General features: G+C 45.4%; 1 protein-coding gene and 1 long non-coding RNA gene across 2 annotated transcripts in view; one reads left to right on the forward strand and one right to left on the reverse strand.

Moving 5' to 3' along the window:
• Positions 1-18,828, reverse strand: part of LOC135378045 (uncharacterized) — a 37,463-nt gene extending 18,635 nt beyond the window's left edge. The window contains exons 1-2 of the long non-coding RNA XR_010418243.1: positions 18,698-18,828; positions 17,858-17,976 (exon numbers count right to left, since the gene is read on the reverse strand). This is a non-coding gene — a long non-coding RNA (uncharacterized LOC135378045). The remainder of the gene's footprint in view (positions 1-17,857; positions 17,977-18,697) is intronic.
• The window catches only part of LOC135378044 (protein-L-histidine N-pros-methyltransferase-like), a 126,597-nt gene that overhangs the window by 27,068 nt on the left and 77,630 nt on the right, over positions 1-21,899 (forward strand). The window contains exon 3 of the mRNA XM_064610884.1: positions 4,907-5,100. Within this exon, the coding sequence (XP_064466954.1) occupies positions 4,907-5,100 (194 nt within the window). The remainder of the gene's footprint in view (positions 1-4,906; positions 5,101-21,899) is intronic.

The raw sequence follows: 21,899 nt of genomic DNA on the forward strand, positions 1-21,899 counted from the left end.
CGTGTGAAAGGATATGTCGGCCAAGTCGGCCCGTTGCTGCGTGGACATGAGAGGAAGGGGATGGGAGAATTTATGAGAGCTCGTTGGAGTTTTGCGTTCCTCATTTGCAAGCGCGGGATCCCCTTTATTGTCTCGTTCTTCATTGCGCGACAGGGAGATTCAAGCTGTGGCTGCAGGGAACCGGATGTATACGGCTGTACTTAGGAAGGATGCCTTCGCAGAACGCGGGGTTTGTCGGTTGGGGGATGTCATAATGAGGCTTCGTGGTTGCACGAAATTGACTGCAGCCACTGTGAAATGTAGCTTTCCGCCTGTCGACTGTAATGGCCCCAGGGTACTTCGGGCACGTAGAGTTGGCAACCGTAATCTTGCTTCCTCTCGCCATGTGTTACTGAAGACCTGCATGGCTGGAGGAAGAGTCTGGTTCGGCTTGCGTGGAAGGGTTGAGCATATAGCACTTGCAAGGAGCGCGACGCGCAGCAGACGTTTGCTTGTAACGTCTAGCCTCAGTTGACGTGTTCTTTTTTTCTTTAGTTTTTGATCGTTGTAATTACTGCTTCGTTTAAACATCAACGTCACATGAAAGACTGTATAGGGTAAGGGTAACTCATGTATGTTGCACTGGTTCATCAACAGTGCGTAACACGCGTCGACAGATGGAACACAGCTGACCTCCTGTACTGTCATCGTGTGTTCCTCATACTTCCTTCAATTGAAATTTGGCAGTTGAAGAAATGGCACCACCAGTGGGATTTGAGCCCACACCCTCTGATTGCCGGCTGTTAGGCTCTGTGAGGCTTGTGTTTGTCCTTCTATTTCCTCGTCCACTACAATGTTACATCGTTACGTATATCCTACCTGCGCACTGCTGACGAACTCACATTATGGCTCGAATAGCTGTCCAAGTGCTGATATGGTTATGTTAGTTATAAACTCGTATATTAGGTGCGCCATAGAGCTTCGGCTTGTTTGTCCTGTTCAACATCAAGTTCAGCAAGTTACCTTATTCCTGAAGAGAAACAAAGTCTTGTCACACCCATAAAAAGTAATATTCAATAGCTTTCTTCAGCTCGTCATCCTGTAATCGGTGTCCTCATAGGTGGTTCTTCAAACGAAGGCGCAGGAAACAGTGACTGAGGACTAGGTCTTCACAATAAGGAAGGTGACTAACTACTGCAGAGGCCACATTCCCGTAGAGTCACTTGTGCAATATGGAGTGCGTGTGCTATAGGTTTTTTTTTTTAATTCCGTGTTAGCGCCGCGAAGCAACTGTGGCTATGAGCGGCGTACAGACGTGGACAGATGGAGAGAGGAGAGCAGGAAGGAGTGGGGAACAGAGGGGTTAGTATGCGTCCTGGGCCGACTTCAGAGGGGAACTGTGCCGACATTCGTCTGGAAAGTCTTCGGAAAACCGAGGGAAAATCTCGGACGGCACAGCCGGTGACAGGATTCGAACCCGCGTCACCTCCCAGTCTCGGCATGGAAAGCGATCATCCTAACCACTATGCCACGGGAGCTGGTGTGTGCTATAAGGCGTTGTCAGGGAACAGCAGAGCTTTTCGACGGCTTAATTTATCCCGGCAGTTTCCTTTAGTAGCCTCTGAGCAGTTTAGTCGCGTAATAGCAATCTGACGAGTACTTAGCTGTAGTATGCTCTTAAATGGGCACTAAAGTGCAAATATTGCTCCTCGCGAAATGAAAGTTGCCTTTACCTTGACAGCAATACAACAGGAACGGGGTTCATCGGTTGCGTACGTCGTTCGTGATTTATCATCGACAGAAAAAGAAAAAAAAAACGCAATTTACGTGCATAATGTAAAACCCCGAGACTAGGGAACACGAAAGGACAGACACAACACATGAAGTCTCAAACACAGCTGAAAATTTTACGTAGTCAGTACGCCATATTCGTCCAAAACAATTGTTGCTACGCCTTTCCATCGCAGACGCTCTCTGGAATGTTCGGTCCGGGAAAGAGTCTGGGCGTTTCTACACCATGCTTCCCTGCTCGAGTCAGAACCCCAGTGGTAAATGCGAATTCTATCTCCCGTTACCGGTTGCTGCTGGTCAGCATTTATCCGTGTTAACATTTCGTCACTAGCACTCCGTCCGATTCCTCTTCAGCTCAGCTTTTTTTTTCTTTTTTTTTTACCACTGCGCGAATAGACCTTCGACGTACACGAAAGTGCATGCAGTATATACACACATATAGATATATGTATATATGGTTTCCACTGTACTAATGCACGTTACTGCATGAACCCGAAGAACCGGTGGACACCTATTATAACCATGCACTCCGGTTTGCGGCACATTTCGTAAGTGATGACTTGAACTAGACGATATGCCTGTAGGCCATCTTCCGACAACTCTTTATCGTGCTTATATGCAATGCTGCCCATCTTTGGAGTCTCGTACGAAGGTGCGGATTCATGATACACATATTTCAGGCGTTCATGTGTTCTGACCGGTGATGCCCCTTCCTTGGTCAAAACTCCAATCACTGCACGACACGATTTGTCTTGAACATTGACATCTTGCGAAGTTCGACGCAGTGCAACACAAAATCGAATCTGAGCAGACTGCTTTGTGGCAAATATTTGCGACATGGAAGGATCCTGCAGTACATACGTCTGCAACATTGCAATACGTTCACTGCATTGCATCATATTTATAAGATGAGGCAATATTTGACGCCTCTCGGATATATATGAAAAACTCTGCAAAGTGAATAAAGATCATACGAAAATATGAAGCCGAATCTCTATGACTGTATACCGTAATCCATATGCTTACAATTCAAACGTCATACCAGCACACTGGACAGCTCTTTCTGCTTCATTGGGATCTCATCAGCAGTAGGTAGGCAACGTTTCGGGAAGTTGAGTTATGTAAGAAGAGTGAGTTATGAACTCGTGTTTTACATGCAGCTTCAACTTCTTCTCCTAGACTTTACTGGTCTTGCACTGAAGCTTTCAATTTGTGAGATTCTCACGCGATCCTCACACTCACATGACCTTTACACTCCGCGTGACCTTCTTACGTCACTTCCTCAAATTCTGCTTACTTACGCGCTGTTGACGAGGTACCAATCTGGCTGAAAGAGCTGTCCAGTGCCGGTATGGTGACGTTTCAGTTTTAAACTTATTAGCCACGTGCAGCTATCGTTTCTTTCTTTCCTTTTTTTTTTTTCTGATGCAGAAAATAACTCGAAAAATACTCTAAATCTCTACGACTTCACGTAAAGTATGTGTTGATGTGTCTAGCATGCAACTACTCCAGCGGCGGACAGCTGTTTCGTCGTATTTGGGGCTCTTCGTCAGAACGCAGGGATGTGACACGCTTTCAGGGCCGGCGCAAAGGGTGTGACTTGGCGTAACAACAGTATTCCTGGCTGTTAGCAACACCCGTGGAGACTACAGCGCGAAGCCAGAAAATACATATGCAGATTTCCTTGAAGAAATACAAAGCTACAACCTATGGTGAAATGCAGGGCAAGGTGGGGTAAAATCAGACAATTAATAGCCAAGCATATGTGTATGCACGTACTACAACGGGGTGCTTCTCGAGAAGCGGATCAAAATTTTCCTAAGTTCGTGGTTAACTTTTCCTTTGAAGATTGCGCTGCATTTTCCTATTTGCGATGTGGTCTACTTACACGTAATATTGGTTGAACAGTCAGCGCCAGTGTTAATGAGCTTGAAAAATTAAGAAAGATGGATTGGCGGTTTAAATTAGAAAGTTGTGAGTAAGTTGTATGTAATTCGCAAGTATGGAAACTGCATCTAGCTTCCGCGTGCGTCCGGCGGAGTTCCGTTTTAGATGCGACTGCCTTTAATCCTCCCCCTCGCTGTGTCACATTCTCTCAGTCCGCTGCCACGAGTATATGCCTAATAATTCATAATTCGTGGCTTTGCGTCGCGAGACAACTATGATCATGAGCAACGCCGCAGTGGTCGGGTCTGGGGATTACTTTTGTCCATTAACGTGCGCAGAAATCTCTGCACACGGCACACCGTATTTAACTTCCCTCGCGGAAGAGGACGTGTCTAAGCATCTTGTACTCTGCTACCAAGTTTCTGGCGTTCTCGGACGGGTTCGAACCCGAAACCTTGGTATCTGTAGGTGGACACGCTACCAACCGATCCATCGAGGCCGGTAGTATGTCTTGTGAAAATGAAAACAGACAAACAAACAATCCAACAAAGCAAAACAACAAAAACGTTTGGTTGACGGTTCAGTGCCGTGTTCGTGTCGTTTCGTCCTTCGTCTTATTTGTTTCCCTTGCACTGAGGGTTTTTATTCGTTTTAATCATGAACCAACCTTGCCAATTTTTAACAGTCTTCAGTTTCTTGAAAGCAATTTCACAGAGTCACTGGTATCCTCTCTCGCTATGTCTTTTACTAGTGCAGTTGTCACGTCCCTTAGTCGTTTGCACTCTCGTGAGCGGTACAACCGAAATGTCTTTGACCAATAAAATGTATACACACGCTGCTGGCTGGAGAAACTTCATACTAAGCAATGCGTGGGCACGTGGAAAACGCAACGCAACGCATTTCGATTAAAGTTTGATACTGTATGTCGTGTTTTCTATGTGTCCACGCTGAAGCTTTTATGAAGCTCGTACGGAACTTGCATGATCAGGCTGGGTGCCAAGTGAGACAACTAAGAGGCAAAAATGATGTGTTACGAGTTACTCCTTTACTGCTGTAATGCTCATTTTTGAATGGAATAAGTTAAGTGTGCCGTCTGTCCCGTCCGCCATCAAGCAACCGCACCTGACACCGCACCTGCGAAACGCGAAGCATCTGGATTTGTCCATGTACTAGTTGAGAGTTGCTGAAAGACCATTTGCTCGCCACATCTGTTACTGTTGTTGAGTGACAACGTTTGTGTATTATGCAGTGGTACGAGGTGGACGTTTCCAAGGTGTCAGATGAAGTGCTGAGGTCGAAGTTCGTACAGTGTGGTTTGGACGACGAGACAAAGGACTTCATCGAGCGTTCGGAGCAGAAGTCTGGCTGGCTTGTAACCCAGATCATTCATTCGTTCGCTCGCCTCTTCTTCGGCTGGTTCTTCACGAAGACGTCTTTAAATGGGTGAGATCATCGTTGCATGTGTCGCTTTTGAAACCATGGGGAAGGAGGTTAATATAATGAACTATGAATACCTGGGTTAGATGACATGATCGTGTGACAGAGACACCTTGCTTGGTTACTCCTGTAATAATAATAATAATTCGGGGCCTTACGTCGCGAGGGGTTACTCCTGCGTTAGTGGAATTGCACAGGGTTTAGTTTGTCGGTCGCATACATTATTGTATGTCATCCATTCTTCCGTATCCTCATTCGTATTGTAGCGAAACTGATTTTCCTTGATAGCGCAACTCATAACCAAGAATAAATATCCTGGAGTACTATCAAGACAACCACCCTGTCACGTGCACAGTCCTTCTTTCCTCCTCTCGCTCAGTCTGCTCATGTTATAAACCATATTGCCCCCAGTTGTACAGTTCGGTCCTGTCGAAGACGACGCCGTCACCGAAACATTGACCTTCGATTTAAATGTAGTAAAATTTTCCTTTAGTACACCCTTTATTTGTATAATTAAACGTGGTGAATTGTCCCTGAATACTCCCTCTATATGTAATGAAATATAATAAATTGTCCCTTTGTACACCCTTCCTTAACCGGCTTCGCACGTTTCTTCTTTTTTTTTTACCCATAGTATATAAAAAATATAGATATATAAGGTGGAATCATAAGAAAATGCGATATTTTTTGTGAACCCCCTTCCTTGGTGGTAGGGTGCGCTGAGGTAACTATACCTGAATTTTGTCGCCACTACGGCCCGCAGAGCAGGCTATACAAGAAGCGCACGAAAAAGTGGCCGGAAATCAAATTGCGTTTATTTCTGCGAGCAGAAACGAGAAGCTTCACCGTGAAATCTAAGCAGGATCGTAAGACAGAAACGACATCAAAATTCTGAGAACAGACGACTTGGGTCACTAGTCTGTGACTCTACAGACGACGACTGTTTACCGCCGTACCATGAAATGGCGGCTGCTTCAGTCGCGAGCAAAGCGTCAATGCCCCACTCGAGCCGTCGAGACCTGGGAACAGATTCCGTGGGAATCCTTGGCTGGAGTTGAAGGTTCCTTTTGTGTGTCTGCCTCTCCCTTTATATGTTGCTGCATTCAGCGCGGAATATGCTAACACCTCGCCACAGTATGCCTCCGTTTTCATTGTCAAGTTCAAGGTTTCCTTCCTTTACAAAAACCAGGACTTGAGTAAAAAAAAAAAAGGAGAGGTTCTTTGCTTGACCTTTGGAAATGCTAGTGAGAATAATAAAAAAAGTTCGGTTCGTCCATATAGGGACGCGGTTCACCCCCCTCTTGGATCCGTCCCGGCTAACATTGTGGGATACCCCCGCCATGTAAGGGAGCCTCGCACGTCTTACATCGGTGTGGATGGTCAAGGCGAAAGAAAAGAAATGCACGCTACCGTGATTGCTCCCCCGCCATGTTGAACGCGTATTTCAATCACATGCTTCAGTTAGTGAGTTTCTGCTGCTTCGTTGCTTTTTGTTCACGCTTTGATGCAGTGTCAAACAGAGTATTTGTGTGCGTGCGTGACGAAGTTTACTTGTTTCTATTTTGGACATAGCTCATAGCTTGTGTATAGCTCATTTTCTGTGGGATACTCATACGAACACACCATTTGACTTCAACGTGACATGCATAACGCAGTTTGTTTCCTTTTTTGAAACTCTGGCACTGATCTGAAACACTTTACGACTTGGGACAGTTTGCAGCAGCAGTTGAGTGTGGATGACTGTTGGGTTTTCTATTTTCTTGCATCATACTCAACTGCTACCAGTTCCGAGTTTGGGGGCAGAATTGTATGGAAAAATGATTTGCGATAGAGGCTTGAAACAGTGTTCGGTAATACTTTAGCAGTCGCTCTTAGCTCTCGTGAGCTGGGATTGTGTGTGAATGCAGTTCTGAGTAAAGTTGCATTAACTGAGCATTTGCATGTCGTTACTTCTGTTCCGTGGAGAATATTTCCAGCGACGTACTATAAAGCTACTAGTATACTATAGATCGAAGGCAGTGCTTATCTTCAGTACCACACGTCGAACGTGTTATTACCTGGTCCATTCCACGTCATATGATCCAAACATGCCGCTCGACCATCACCGATATTTTTGTTTTTTAATTGTGCAGGTGGCTTCGAGGAGAGAATAGTTTCGAATGTCTCTGTTCAAAATACATTTTCTTCAATATTTGAAAGTGCTCGAAAGCTGACGCCGAGTGAGAAAAGTGTACCTGGCATTTTCGCGATTAATGGGATCGTTCTTAACTCTGTAACCTTCTAAATGTGATTTTTATGTCATTGGAAGATGCGACACTCTACCCTGTACATCTCATGCAAAATTGGTTTCCCCCTCACCCTCTAATAGGACGGGCAAAGGACGCGATTTTCAATATGTTTGTCTTGTTTTTACCGCCTTTATTTTCGAATTCACCGGTAAAATGAACACTGTCTCACGCTGTGCGGTGTTCCAGGTGTTCACAAGAAAAGTTTGCAGCACCTCTGAGCAGTACCTCCCGCGCTAGCGACACTTGAAAACGAAAGTTTCGCAAATTTAGCAATTTTCGAGCGCGGTCCAAGGTCGCTGTCCAGGGTCGAGCTGGCGGTCCAAATAAATATAGCACCATTGTGTGATTCGGGTGTAGAATGCTTCCACTATATCCTCTTAAAAAACTAGAAAACTACTATCGGACATGCGAGAGAAAATATCTTTTTCCTCCAAGGTGCGTTACTTCACAGGCGGATGTGCTATACCGTGTGCAAAAATATGAAAAACTTTTGTGATTTGTGCCACCACAAGGACGACTTCGGTATCGGCGTTTGTTGGAATTTTCATGCAACATGGGCGAGTTGGCAGGACCGTTAAACCGCTCGCAGCGAAGGCAAGCCTGCTACATGTATCGTGAAGGGTCAAATCCTAACTCCAAGAGACTGGGCTAGGGAAAACTAATATTGAGGCATTATGGGTTTCGGAGGAGGATGTTGCTCGTGAACGGAATATTCTGGCTGACAGCCACGAACACTGCATTGCTGTACCTGGCACAGTGAAGTTCCACCACTTCGAACCGATCTCTGAAACAACAGTTGCGTCAAAACAAAACGAACCTCGTTTTCTATTGAGAAGAAAGCGTTTCAGATATCCAAGAAGATATTAGATGGTTTCCCCCTGACGCTCATTTGTTCTGCTGTTTCCAGTGTACATAGCATTGCAGTGTAAAGAGAACTTTGACAAACTAAAACCCCACAAAAGAGCTACGAGGAAATAAAATTCGAGAAAGTCCGGCGCTGGAGGTTGCTTGAATGAATGCAACATACTGTGTTCTTTCCTGGGGCGCGTTTCACAACTTTATACCACGCTTTCATAGTGGACTTTGGTATTCTTTACGTGCCAACACGGGTCTGGAAAACAATTATTTTCTCGCGCATGTCAAATACTAGTTTTCTAGTTTCTTATGAGCACATATGCACACTGTACAATCGAATCATCACAATGGTGCTATTTTTATCTGAACCGCCACATTCCGAAAACTCAGTTCGAAAATTGCGAAATTTGCGACACTTTCGTATTCAAGTGTCGCTTGCGCGGGAGGTACTACTCAGAGAAAAAGGAAACTTTTCTTGTGTGCACCTGGAACACCATACAGCCGTGTTTACTTTACCGGTGAATTCTAAAATGAAGGCGGTAAAACATGACAAACATAGTGAAAATCGCGTTCTTTGCGCGTCCTATTAGAGGGTGATGGGGAAACCTATTTGACATGAGGTGTACAGGGTAGAGTGTCGCATCTTCCAATGACACAATAATCACTTTTAGAAGGTTATAGAATTAAGCATGGACCAATTAATCGCGAAAATATAAGGTACACTTTTCTCACTGGGCGCATCCTTTCGAGCACATTCAAATAGCGAAGAAAATATATTTTGAACAGAGACCTTCGAAATTACTCTTCCTTCGAAGCCCTCTACCTGCGCAATTTTTAAGAAAAATATCGGTAGTTGTCGTTCATGTTTCGATCATTTGGCATGGAATGGTCCACCTGCGATATGAACGGACATATTAACGGAAACTTAAATTCGCGATATGTATATATATATATTTTTTTTGGGGGGGGGGGGCACGCGAAAAATACTTGGACGCGAACAAAATGACTTGTACAGTAGCTTGTGAAGGATACTACCCAATGACCGAAGCCTACGGGTGAAGCTATGCTTCTATACCCGTCTGGAAGTACTAGAAACGTCATGCCATTGTCGATAAGACAAAGCTAAGACAATGTAGAAAAGTCCATTTCCCAAGACAGTTGATCGTACTCTGTCATGACCATGTACTCGTGTAGCAGCGTACCATATAGGGTATACGCACAGCACGTAATCTTCCTTATAGAACCGAGTGCAAGGTCAGTGGGAGGTGAAGATATCATCTGAGTGCGCTCTCTCCGGTAAGTCAACGTGTTGACTAAATACATGTACTCTTTGGCGCAGCGCCAAAGGCGTACGAAATGCGACAGCGTTGCAGCAGACGAAAGACGGTGCCTGCGCTGTGACCGTACATGATTTGCGTGCGGCGCAACGGCAAACCCGACCATGGGTTTGGCATGGGCCTTGTGCAGAAACACGGGTGTCGCCTGCAAAAGCGTTCACTTCCTGTCAAAGACACTGTACTCTTTGATGCGCATTTCAGAGCATCTGGGCCCGTTTGCATAAAAGTTGAGTACGACTCTCAGACTCAATCTCAATAGCCTTTGCTGTGCATTGAGCACGCGCACGCTGCTCGTGCGGGAAGCGCTGCCAAAGCTATTGAGAATGAGTGATTCTCGTAATCAACTTTTATGCAAACGGGCCCTGGGTCGAGAATAATGGCGGCACGCGTTGCCGCACGCAGTTTCCTGGCATTCCCTGCAGCACGCCGCTTACGGTTCCTCATTTTTGGCCAACGCATCTGCATCTCCCGCAGCAATGGCGGCACATTTGCGAGTCCTATACTTGCGCGAATGCTCCGAAGCACTACGCCTTCGCTGTTAAGCGTGAAGGCTCAGTGAAGACGCCACGGCGCGTCTCGCGTGTTGTCCTCCACGTCGTCCGGCACCAAGGATGCGGGACGCCGTGGAGTTAAGACCGACTCACATGGTGCGTAAATTTCACTACGTGAAATGATCAGTGAATATCGCGCGCGTGATATGCAGAGCGAACCACATGGTCGCGTAAATATGAGGCACTGCATAAACGCGAGACACCAATGTTGTTGGCAGAGTATTGAGATGAGGCACTCAGTGAGAAATTTTACAACTTCTTGAGATGTAATTTCTTGAGACGTAATATTTTGAGCAGCGAGACTCTTGCATTCTTGATTCCTATGGCGTTATTGTTAGTTCTCTTCGTGACGGAATTGGGGACAGTCTTCGGTTCGACTGGCTACTGCGCATGCGCCACTGGGCGCTAACTAGAGTTGTACGTAACGCGTTACTAGTAATTGCGTTACTAGTAATCAATTACTTTTTCAGCAATTTTTAACGTAATCAATTAATTTTGTGATCAAGTAATTTTCCAAGTAATTCGATTACATTTTTCGGTAATCAATTACTGAGTAATTGATTACTTCCTTAACCTTCTGTCAACAATGGCAACCCTTTTCAGCAAGCCAATCTGTTCTTCTGTTCCACCACCAGTTCGACTGAAGCAATGACGCAGAGGCCACTGTGACGGCCGTCAGTAGTCCACACGTGTTATACACACGCGTTATTACCACAGTAATATGATACAACCGCGATAATATGATGATATGATAATATTACAACCGTGACCTACTAGAGCAACAGTAAAATAGGTGACTGTATTGATAAATTGTGGGGGCTGAACATAACAACAGTAACAAAACGAAGCCGAAGTTTCGATGTTGTTTTAAATGTATGTATAAATCTGTAATAAACGCGTGTATGTGTTTTGTATGTTGCTTTCAAATGTATTTGTGAATTTCACTTATCATGTATGTTGGTGTCTCATATTAGAATTTGCAACAAGAGCAGCATGGTTGCATTCACTGCAGGCTTGTTGGCTTTGGCCCACAATTTAAAAGTAACGGGAAAAGTAACGCGTTACATTTTTAATCGGTAACGTATTACATTTTTGATGAAGTAATTTGTAACGGTAAAGAATTACTTTTCGTGCAGCAGTAACAGTAACTGTAATCAATTACTTTTTTCGAGTAACGTGTACAACTCTGGTCATACTATTGAGATGAGGCAGTCGGTGAAAAATTTTACAACTTCTTGAGATGTAATTTCTTGAGACGTAATATTTTGAGCAGCGAGAAGGCCGACCCGCATGGTGCGTATTGCAGTGCGCAACACGTTCCGTGTCACGCTCAGCGTAAAATTTCACGCAAGATTCGATTTTCCGTACGTGGAACAGCGCTTCAAGAGGGTTCTGAATTTCACGCCGAGCATAAGGCGCCAACCGCATGGGGTGTATTTGCCAGCCGAATTCGAGTGGAGCGTGCAACCGAACGGTAGAACAATAGGCACACAGCCGAAACGCTCATATCTGGCGGGATAGAAATTTCGGCAGTGGCGAGCGGAGCGGAATCGGGCCAGCCAGTCAGCAGCGAGAGGAAAGTGCACGTGACCGCCCTCCCTACAGTACGGCGAGCACGGCACATAAACAGAAAACATGGGTACCCGATTCGTGGTGTACGATGTTGAACGCTTGGAACGTGAAGATGGACGAGGACAATGACGGGACGAATGATTTATTCCGGATAAAACTCGCGGACGAACTCGTAAGTGTATTTATGTGTTTAAGCAAATGTATTTATACTTATCGAAGAGCAGTGAGGATTGGCGCCGTTTCCGTCGATGGCGTAATCGACAAAGAAAATTTTAGCGAGTTTTTAAACAATACATATGTGAGTCAATAAACTTTTTTGAAAATACGCTTCGTGTGTCGCCTTTCTTCATGGTGTCATACGCTTACAATAACTGATTACTTGAGTCCCGGTTTGACGTCTCGGGTACGTATTTGAATGTGACGGAAATTGGAATGTGACTGAAGCTGGCTGTCATATTTTATCGCTGCTGCTTCCAGCACATGATCGCCTCTGTCATGTATACTCAGTCTGATTATGTTACCGTGATTACTTAATATCGCGAAGCAAAGCAAGCGTCTAGCAGCATGACCAGCAACGAGGAACATGACCAGCTGGAACCAGGCGAAGCCAGAGGCACCTCGGGGACGCGCGGGTGCTCAAAAGAGGACGCACATCTTGACAGCTCGAAGTTTTACGAAAGTAGAAACAGATGACATTGCGTGCTTTCATCAGCATAGCTACAATGCAACCAGTATGCACGTACATATGTCGCTACCGGGTTCACAAGCGGGCAGCCGACGCGTCACCATGCCAACCACGCGCGCCGAGAATCCGTCGCATGCGGTTGGAAGAGCTCTGCTCACGTTCCGCGCGGTTCGGCAGAGACAACGCTGGCCCATTTCGGTTGTAAAATACGCTCCATGCGGTTAGCGCGCCGAGGCTTGTGCGTAACGCGTTACTAGTAATTGCGTTACTTGTAATCAATTACTTTCTTTAGTAATTTTTCGAGTAATCAGTTACTTTTCTGAGTAATCGATTACTCAGTAATTGATACAATTGAACTCGAAAATTAGCCAAGCAAAGGTAACGTTTTTCTTGATGAATTCGGAAGCCAATCGCCATAGCACACTATTCCAACCGAAATCACAGGTTTTTTCAGAAGATTTGTACAAAAATTTGAGAGCCGCAAAACCGTCACTAGGCAAGGCGTGCTATATGAAATTAGCGTTTGCGTAAATGCTGGCTCTGCCTTTATCGAGAGAAAGTGGAAACAGCCACACCCGATCGAGGGCATTACAGCGGTAACCGACGCTATCAGTGGCTGGGGACTGGCGGTATGCACGTTGATAAGGGCGCATAGGAGGGAGGGGATTTTGATGGAACGAAAAGTTCCGCAAACGTAAATATCAGCAAGCGCACCTCGCACGGGGACGGTTTTGCGGCTGTCAAATTTTTGTACAAATCTTCTGAAAAAAACTGATTTCGGTTGGAATAGTGTGCTATGGCCATTGGCTTCTGAAATCATCAAGCAAAACGTTACCTTTGCTTGGCTAATTTTCGAGTTCAATTAGCAAAATTAGCTTAATGTGTGACGCGAATGCAAATGGCCTGAATCTATGGCAAAAGTCTGTGTGTGTGTATTCCAAGTAGTTTCATAATTTTCTGAAGTTAAACCTATTTTTAAAAATTTAATGACACTTTCTCACCGGACACCCTGTATACGCCAATACTTATATAACTTGAACGTTATGCGTCGTTTTGAGGAAATAAAATTTGCTCCGACGTCACAGCTTCGACGTCAAATGGTCAACGTCGTAGAAAATCCTGCATTTGAGATCATCATTTGTTAGTACTTTAAACACAATTAATTTATCTTGCACAATGCCCATATGCATTCAGACTGTACGTTTAGGTTTGGATGTTGTTTGATTCAGTAAAAGTTGTGCATCTTCTTCCCATACACCCCGGTGGTTGTGAGGAGCACGAACTTACCCCAATTGTAACTACTTATGGCGTAACATACGGCGGGACAGGACACACCGGTAGTCACAGACGCCTTCTAACAACAGGTTTATTTCCTTTACCCCGAACCTTTAGTTGCGAACACTATATCTAGAATGCGAGATGTGCAACGAACTCCTAGCCGAGCGCTTCTCTGAACCGAAGCAATTCAAAAGGACACGTTACAGTTCCTGCATGCAAGAACAAGCGCGACCTCATATTTTCACGTCAGTGGAGTTTCATATATATTTCATAATACTTGCCTTTCGTGCGAGGAAAACAAAAGCGCGCGATGGGAATGCAACGGGATCTGCCAAGGAGATAGCCTCTTAAACTCTACACAGCACGTCGTGGCAGAAACCATTCCAGATTTCTCCAAATGTTTCGCGTGGTCTTGCGAAGGTATCCCGGCTTCGCACAAGACCCTTTCCTACTGCTGTTTTCTTTTCTTTTGTTGTTGTACCCTCTACTCTTGAAGAGTGTGAAAAGTTCAAATCGTATGAAGCATAGAGGTCGTAAGGAAAGGGGGTAGAAGAAGAGATGGGCGAGAAAGAAATAAGGGAAAGCAAAGGATCTGAGGGAGACAGCGCCCTCTCCCAATGTCTAAGTTCGGAAGTGGAACCGGTACTGATACAAGACGCTATATCACCCATGAACTCGCCGCTAGAGTTGGCGCTAAAGTAACACCAACGTTTGGCATTCCCGGTATTGAAGTGATAGCTTTGCAGAGCCGACCACCGTGTAGGTCCGTCCGTAGCTTTAATGGACCGCGTGACTGTGGTCACGTGACCAAATATTTATCGCTGACTATGGCCTTATCAAGCTACCGTATTTTGAGCGCGTTTGGCACAATGTGCAAAGATGCAACCATTTTTTTTTTTTAAACCATTCCATATCGTGTTTCGCTGCGGACTTCACGTAAGGGCTGTGTTTCTCTCCTCTGCTATAATCGAGTGTATCCCTGTTATTATTTTTTATTTTATTTTTTACTTTAAGAAGGGCGTTCACCGTATAAGCCGTCTTCTAAGAACTTATTGAAGCAAGTCGACGATCTATGTAGTGCATTAGAGCGGCGTATTTATCGTGGCGGCCCGGTTGTTGAGATATCCCTTTTCATCACCTTAGCTTCTAGCTATTCTGAGAGCTCTGTGGTATAGAAAAGCCGGGACACGATTAATTTTAGCATGTTACCGTATGACGGCTCCTGCTTCGTACGTTCCTACATAGATGAGGCATTGGATGTTCAATTTTCCCTAGGTCCACATCGATGCGTGATGAGGAATCCGGATTCGACATTAGATTACTCGTCTCATCAAACTTAGCACCCACATGGTGGGCGAAATAAGTAAAATAAAAATCTGTCAGTGTGCGCTGCCGCTTGAAGGTCCTGGCACCCTGGGGCTCCGACACAGCCGGAAGAAAAATAAGAAGCAAGAAAGAGAGCTGCGGTAAACCACCCGAGAAAAGCAAAAGCAACAAAAAGGGATCCCAAACGTGCAGCCACAGAGAGAACCAAATGACCAGTCCCTTCACCTTTCGCCTCCTCTCTCTTCTCGCTTCATGATTTATGGTGGGGACTTTCGGGTACGGAATGGCGACTCGCTTCAACAGGCAGCCGCTTGCTCTTTTCTTTTTCTCCGGCTCTCCAATTACGTCATGATTTTTGTTCCTCCTTTTGTTTTTCTTTTTAGTTATCTTTCGTTTTAGTTTCGCTGACAAACAGCTTTGCTTTGTTCAAATCGCATTTCTGTATGTTCTTCGTGTTTTTATTGCGACGTTCCTACAGCGGACGAAGTTGTTTTCTCAGTGATATACGTAGGTGTAACGTTTCGAATTTACGTTCCACTACAATTACAATAACTTGTTTAGTGCTGTCGCCACACCAGGAGGGTTTGAAACTGTCTTAGCCTCGAATTTCTTTTAAAGTTATTTACACGAAACTTTCTCCAGACCTCGCAACTCAGAAGTCTCCTGAAATTCATTACCTCATCACTTGAAGTTTTTGAGTTCACTATAAAAATTACACACTTACTTCAGCAGTTGCGCGATAAGCATAGGCGAACAATGAGGTATGCTAACCAGTCTTGGGGGTAGTAACCGAGTCGTGTAATAGCTTGTAACCGTTCAAGTACAATTACAAGAAGCTTGTAAACTTCCTTTTGTTTCTTCCTCAGCTGCCCTGACGATGTGATGACGATGTGGCTATGTCACAATACTTTATGCGTGGCTACATAATCCTACCGAAATTACATATCAATATACGTTTTTAAAGAATCTGCTGCGGTGATAGGCCTCTCGAAGCAAGAGCAGTTTGTCATTTTGGTAAGCTTGCAAATGCATAAAAACGCTGCCATTAGCCACAAACCTGAGAACAATGGAAATCGGGACCATGATTCGTTTAATCAAGAGCTGTCCACTTGTAACTAGACGACTGCTTCAGAAAATGGTCTGTTACAGGCAGTCGTACCAGGATAAGTGAAATGGAAACGTGCTGGGTGTAAAATGTGACAGGAAGACACGGCTCAGTAAGGCTGAGTACCACTGTGCTAATTCCGATATATAAAAACTTTCCTCATCTTGGAACTGTCGGCAGTTACCCGCATAAGTATTATTGGCGCCGCAGTTCGTCAATTTACCCAACCGAAAATGTTGGGTAAACCTTCAACGATAAGGTAAAGAGCAACGAAATATTTTCATGTGCAACGTAGCTGCCGGGTACACATTATAAGCCCAGTGACAAGTTTAGGGGGAAGTCTTCGTCGTACCGCTCATATGCCTCGATAGAGACATAAAAGACTTTTCAGTGAGTTTCGTTGCTTCGCCTGTGTCTGATACCCCAGTGCCAGACTCATTGACCGGGAAGCTCCAAAGCTGCTGGGCGGTTCCACACATGATTGATAAACATTCAAAGTTGCTTTCAAATCGTGTGGCAACTTATAAGAAATCGATAGCCTCGACGGCTACATAGAGCGACTTGTGCTTGAGACAGGGGCGCAGTTGGTAAGTTAATAATATAGCTTATCTTCACACGCTGCAGTATACGGCCCCCATTCTCGAAAAAGTTGGCTTTCTCCGCAACATAAGAAGTATTGATTTTTCTCAGTTACCAGGAGCGGTATAGAACGCGCAGTTCGGTTCACGTATTTAAAGAATACTGCATAGTGGTCGGTCGAGTGGTCAAAGAGTTCCACATGAACTCCGAATTGTCGATGAAATGTAAATAATGCCGTATAGTCCTTTCAAGGAAGGTGTGAGATAGGGCACAAGAATCATGTGGCCAAGCTGTACCTACTATAGTGATTGGGCTTAAAAATTGTGTTGGAGCGTGACAACTCCAGGAGGTTTTGGGAGACGGGCCTATGCGTGTCGCTATCCTCCTCGAGGCGCTGCAATGTACGCCAACGTGTGCATGCAGTGTGCAGTGATAATTACACAGGTCCGTGCTCACTTACGTGTGAGAAAACCTGAGATGACTTCCTAAATCACTTGTGCGTTCATGTTCTCGCCGTATTAACTTGACCAATGCCCATAAACCCATGTAGGTTTCGTAGTCGTTCTTTATTTGCGGTGTACGTGTGTTTGCACCTCTCTCTCTGCGACATATCGCCGTATCGTTAACTGGCAACTCTTTGTTCATTGGATGCTTTGAATGGGCTTCTGAATGAGGCTTCTGTTATCCCGTCAAGGAGGCTGGCTGGGGACCGCGAATCTCCAGACAAGCTCTGGTAAACCTATGTGTATTTCTTATGCTCAGAGACGATCGTCGCATTTTATGGTGTTTAGATTTTAGTTTCACGTTGTCATGTTTTGCCAGTCCTATACGCCGGCTAATACCTCCCTTGTTTTGTACTTGCAATATCAAGTACAAGAAAACCGAGCATGAATTCAACACAAGGGAGTCTACAAGGGCATGTGATGTTTGACACCCTTCCTCACAAATTGTGTCTCATCCATAGACCACTGAAACATTACTTGAAGCCTGTGAATGCATTTGTAAGGAATTAGCATGCGTGTTAAGAACAACATGTTTTGCTACGTGCTTTCAAAGCTCGGCTATTTCTACTTCTTTTCCATCAGTTTAATATGTGGGATTTCCATGAATCTCCATAGATTCTCACCGCATATACACAAATATAAACTGAACCCAAGAACACTCACTTATGATTCCTCATCACTCACGTTTTGGTCGCACGAAGATTACTGTTCAACAAAGTTATATTGCGCTGTGTCCAGTCTCAGGTTCATGTTTCGTACAATAGGCGGCGGATTGTGTGCTCGAGTTGTAGATCACCATTTCCCTGAAAAAGTTGATTGCAATGTTCACAAATACGAGTGAATTGGCACAAACTTTTTTTATATATTTTGGGAGCACAACGTATAGATCCATAACATCGTTTATAACATCAACGTCCCTAGACAGTGCCCGTAACAGAGAATCCATTTACCAACGTTGTGTTGCCACAGCTTGTTTTCCTTCACAATTCTCCCGTGTATCGTGACATTGACACTTTACGGTCTCGTATCAATTCGCGAAGTATTACTTCAGACGTATCCAATCATACATTAAAACGTAATGGAGGACTGTGGGAGGACGCAGAGGATGCAGGAAGCGAAAAACTGTTTTCCGATTGGCAGAAAACCTGCCCAGCACTCCAGCAATTACCGAAGATCCCAATTATTCGAGCGGTTCCCCTGTTCTCCTCATGTCAGACGCACTCCTGCGCAGCTTGCTGTCCCTTCTCTGCTTCTTTCCCTTGCTCTTGTTTTCGGCGTATTTTATCTGTCACGTTGACCCGACAGTGACAAATGGTTTGCCTGCCAATTGTCTTTTTCTTTCGAGAAGTTGTTACGCTGTCCTTGCGCGGCCGGCAAAGTCCAAAATTATCTTTGTCGATCTGCGTAATGAAAAGCCGTATCACCCAATGTCTCCCCCACGCTTTAAAGATGAATGGAGGCTCACGGTCAGCAGACTATTTTTGCCTTACGGAATCAGATTGGATCACCTTCGATTTCTCTTACCGTGTTGGACCTGAAAACCAGTTCCTCATTCACGTACGTGACGCCTTCCTTTGATTAGACATTAGACGTATTACTTTACATTGGTGGTGCGTTGGTAGGCAGTAGTTGTGGCTCTGCAGTGTTTCACATGCGTCTTCGTCTTTACTTCGTGTATAGGTATAAGGAGACCGCCGCCGCTAGGCGTGGTGGGAACCGTACTTCCGATTTGAATTCAACGCCTGTCGTGTTCGCGTATGTTTGACTGTATTTTCTAGGACCAAGGTTGTTTTCTCGGTTTGTTTCGGTAGCGCGGACTTCACCTCTTTTATACCTCAAAGACCACAGTATTTCGCGAGATGCCCTTCATTTGCGTTTCCATCACCCATGTAGTTGTGATTGCGGAGACCGAGGAGCTTATCCTCTGTGCCTAAGAGATAGATACTTTAAAAGCGATAAAAAAAAAAACCCGTGCCGGGAAACAAATAAAAGGACACAGCACAGAAAGTGTATCGCTTTTAAAGTATGAAATACAGAACGGCCCAATTTTTAACCATTTAAGAGATAGACACGTGTGTGTTAGATGAACACGTCACAGCTGTCATTTATAGTTCTACTTGTGTATGGACACCACATTTTATCGCTGCATGTTTATGAAGTGTTTTATGAAGTGTTAAGACTTCTGAATATTCATGAAGACATGTCGTGTCAGTGGTGCAGACGTACTTGAAGACAAGCATGTGGAGGCTTGGTTGTGACAAATGCTGTGAGTGTGAGCCCTTGCTGGAAATCCGTGCATATGGCTGGTGCCTCGCACTGGATGGGTGCGTGTGCATTTACAGAAACTGGGCTTATGAGAAAGCGCATTCGCGCCGACAAGATAAGTACCTAGCCTCTGCCATCTACCTATCCTGCTTCGACTTACCTATGTGGAAGTCGAATCTTGGCAAGTCCTGTAAGTTGATATTTGTTGTTGTTGTTGTTGTGTCAAGGATATGTTATGTATATGTAGAGAAAACATGGTTTGCGACTAAATCATGATCAAATCTTACATGCCGCACTTGTCAGCCATCCCCTAAGTGAACTTTACACCCAGTGCAGGGAAACTACGGTAAAAACCAAAGAGGCTTGATACAGTTGTACCTCGCGGTCCAATTGATATTTCATCGTCCAGTCACTGGTTAGAGCGTATACTAGCACACCACAATACCTTCCCACACAATGTCGCACGTAATACGCCGCAGTCACACTGGGTGTCTCCCCTTTTGCCACTGCGATTAATGACTGTCTAAAATACCATTGATCATAAGTTCACCACCCAAAACAGAAACTGCACTGTCTCGTTGTCTGGAAGAGTTTGTGCCTGCGTGTGCCTTCGTAACAATGATGTAACCATGAAAGTACCAGGGTAATTCAATAAATATCCTGAAGATTCCTGACTATCTTAGACTTAATATTCTTGCTGCGGGTGGTAGTGCATGTCTTCTACTCGATATATCGTGTTTTGCGACCTCCGCGTGGCACGTGCAAGCACGCGACAACTGATTAAAAATGGCTGTTCCGCCTCAGGTTTGTATACCAGGCAGGAGCAACGGTCTGTCATCCGTTTACTTATGAACGAAGGTGCCCGATTGGCATCCACCGTCGCATGAAATCGCAGTATGGTAGTGTTTGCATATCGCCGCAACAAGTGCGTGAATGCACGCATAAGTTCGCAGGAGCCAACGCAAATGTGTTGGACTCTCCACGACCTGGTATCCCGCGCACTGCTGTATAGCGGCGAAAGCTACCGAAGCCCCCTTTTTTGGGGGATCATCAAGGTATAATTGTTGAACATTGAATGCCTGGGGGACAAACAGTAAACAATGAAACATACTGTGATACATGTTATTGTGGTCACATATTCGGCAGTCTCAAGGCGGATCTTGGCGGTCGGAAGTTTGGTTCTGACGAAGATGTCGCGCAAGCGGTGCATAAATGGCTACACACCGAGCTCAAAAACTTCTCTGCTGGAATACAGGCGCTTCCCAAACGATGGCGCACCTCCATTGAAAAGCACGGGCACTACGTAGAAAAATGATACACTACGTTGTTCCCCAGAATATACATTTTCGTTACTCAGCGTCCCGGCCGTTGGAGCAAAGGTCGTGCTGAAGACTGAGTGGTGATGGGTTCGAATCCTACCACTGGCTGTGCGGTCTGAGGTTTTCCCTGGGTTTTCTGAAAACTTTCCAGACGAATGTCGGCACAGTTCCCTCGGAAGTCTGCCCAGGACGCATACTAACCCCCCTGTCCCCCGCTCCTTCCTGCTGTCCTCTCTCCATCTGTTGATAGAGAAACACAGCCACCGATGGTCGCAGCCGACGTGGTTTTGTGCCTTCTTTGGTTCGTTAGTAACGTAGTACTTGTGTGGTTAAAAGTTAAGCGCAAGTCCCATTCGTTGATAATCACGCCCTGAGCTCCGTTCTCCGAGTCTGTGAAGTGAAACGTAGACTCGTGCTGACACCGCGCATTCGGTGGTTCATTGGGCCCACTACACTACTTCCACCAATCTCCCAATGTATACACGGACGGACCGTTCATGCGTTTTCGTCTATACTCAATTGCTGGGCGAACGCTAAGTTCCGCTCAACAAATCGCTGCAACAGTACAACACTTTACAAATCTGCTGGAAGTCTAGGCCGGAAGTTCGAGATCACGTGCACCGAGAGGCTCCACTGCGTCATCTTGCGGGAAGCTGAGAACCACCGACTGTCAGCTGCCTGACCAGCCCATCCAATGTGGCTGGCGAAACGCAGTCTGGAGTGCCCGTACGAGGTCAGGGTCGAGGTCTCCCCGCTTTTATGAGACGCTGCTTGGTAGGTTTCCCCGCAATGGCGAGTGATACAAAGACGTCCGTCGCCTTCCTGCTTCTTTCGGCGTCTGTCCTCGCGCTTCCCCTTTATGGCGCCCTACCGAGGTGCACAGTTCGAGAACGATGAGTATCACAGAGGTCGACGCTCGTAAACCCGGCTTTCTCCATGTCTCTCCGCAACAAAGGCAAAAGCGCAGCAGCGAAAACATACTTTCTTCGTCTGTGTGTGTGTGTATGTGTTTTTTTCCTCGCGCGCGCTGTTGGAAGGGCATTTTCGGTCACTGTGTGAAGGTTGTGCCGTAGTCGGGATGCTGTGCAACGAGGAGAACTGGGCCTGTTGGGACGAGATCATAGGTTTAAAGCGCTACCGGA

This window comes from Ornithodoros turicata, chromosome 1 (genome assembly GCF_037126465.1).
Source record: "Ornithodoros turicata isolate Travis chromosome 1, ASM3712646v1, whole genome shotgun sequence".
Classification (NCBI taxonomy): domain Eukaryota; kingdom Metazoa; phylum Arthropoda; class Arachnida; order Ixodida; family Argasidae; genus Ornithodoros; species Ornithodoros turicata.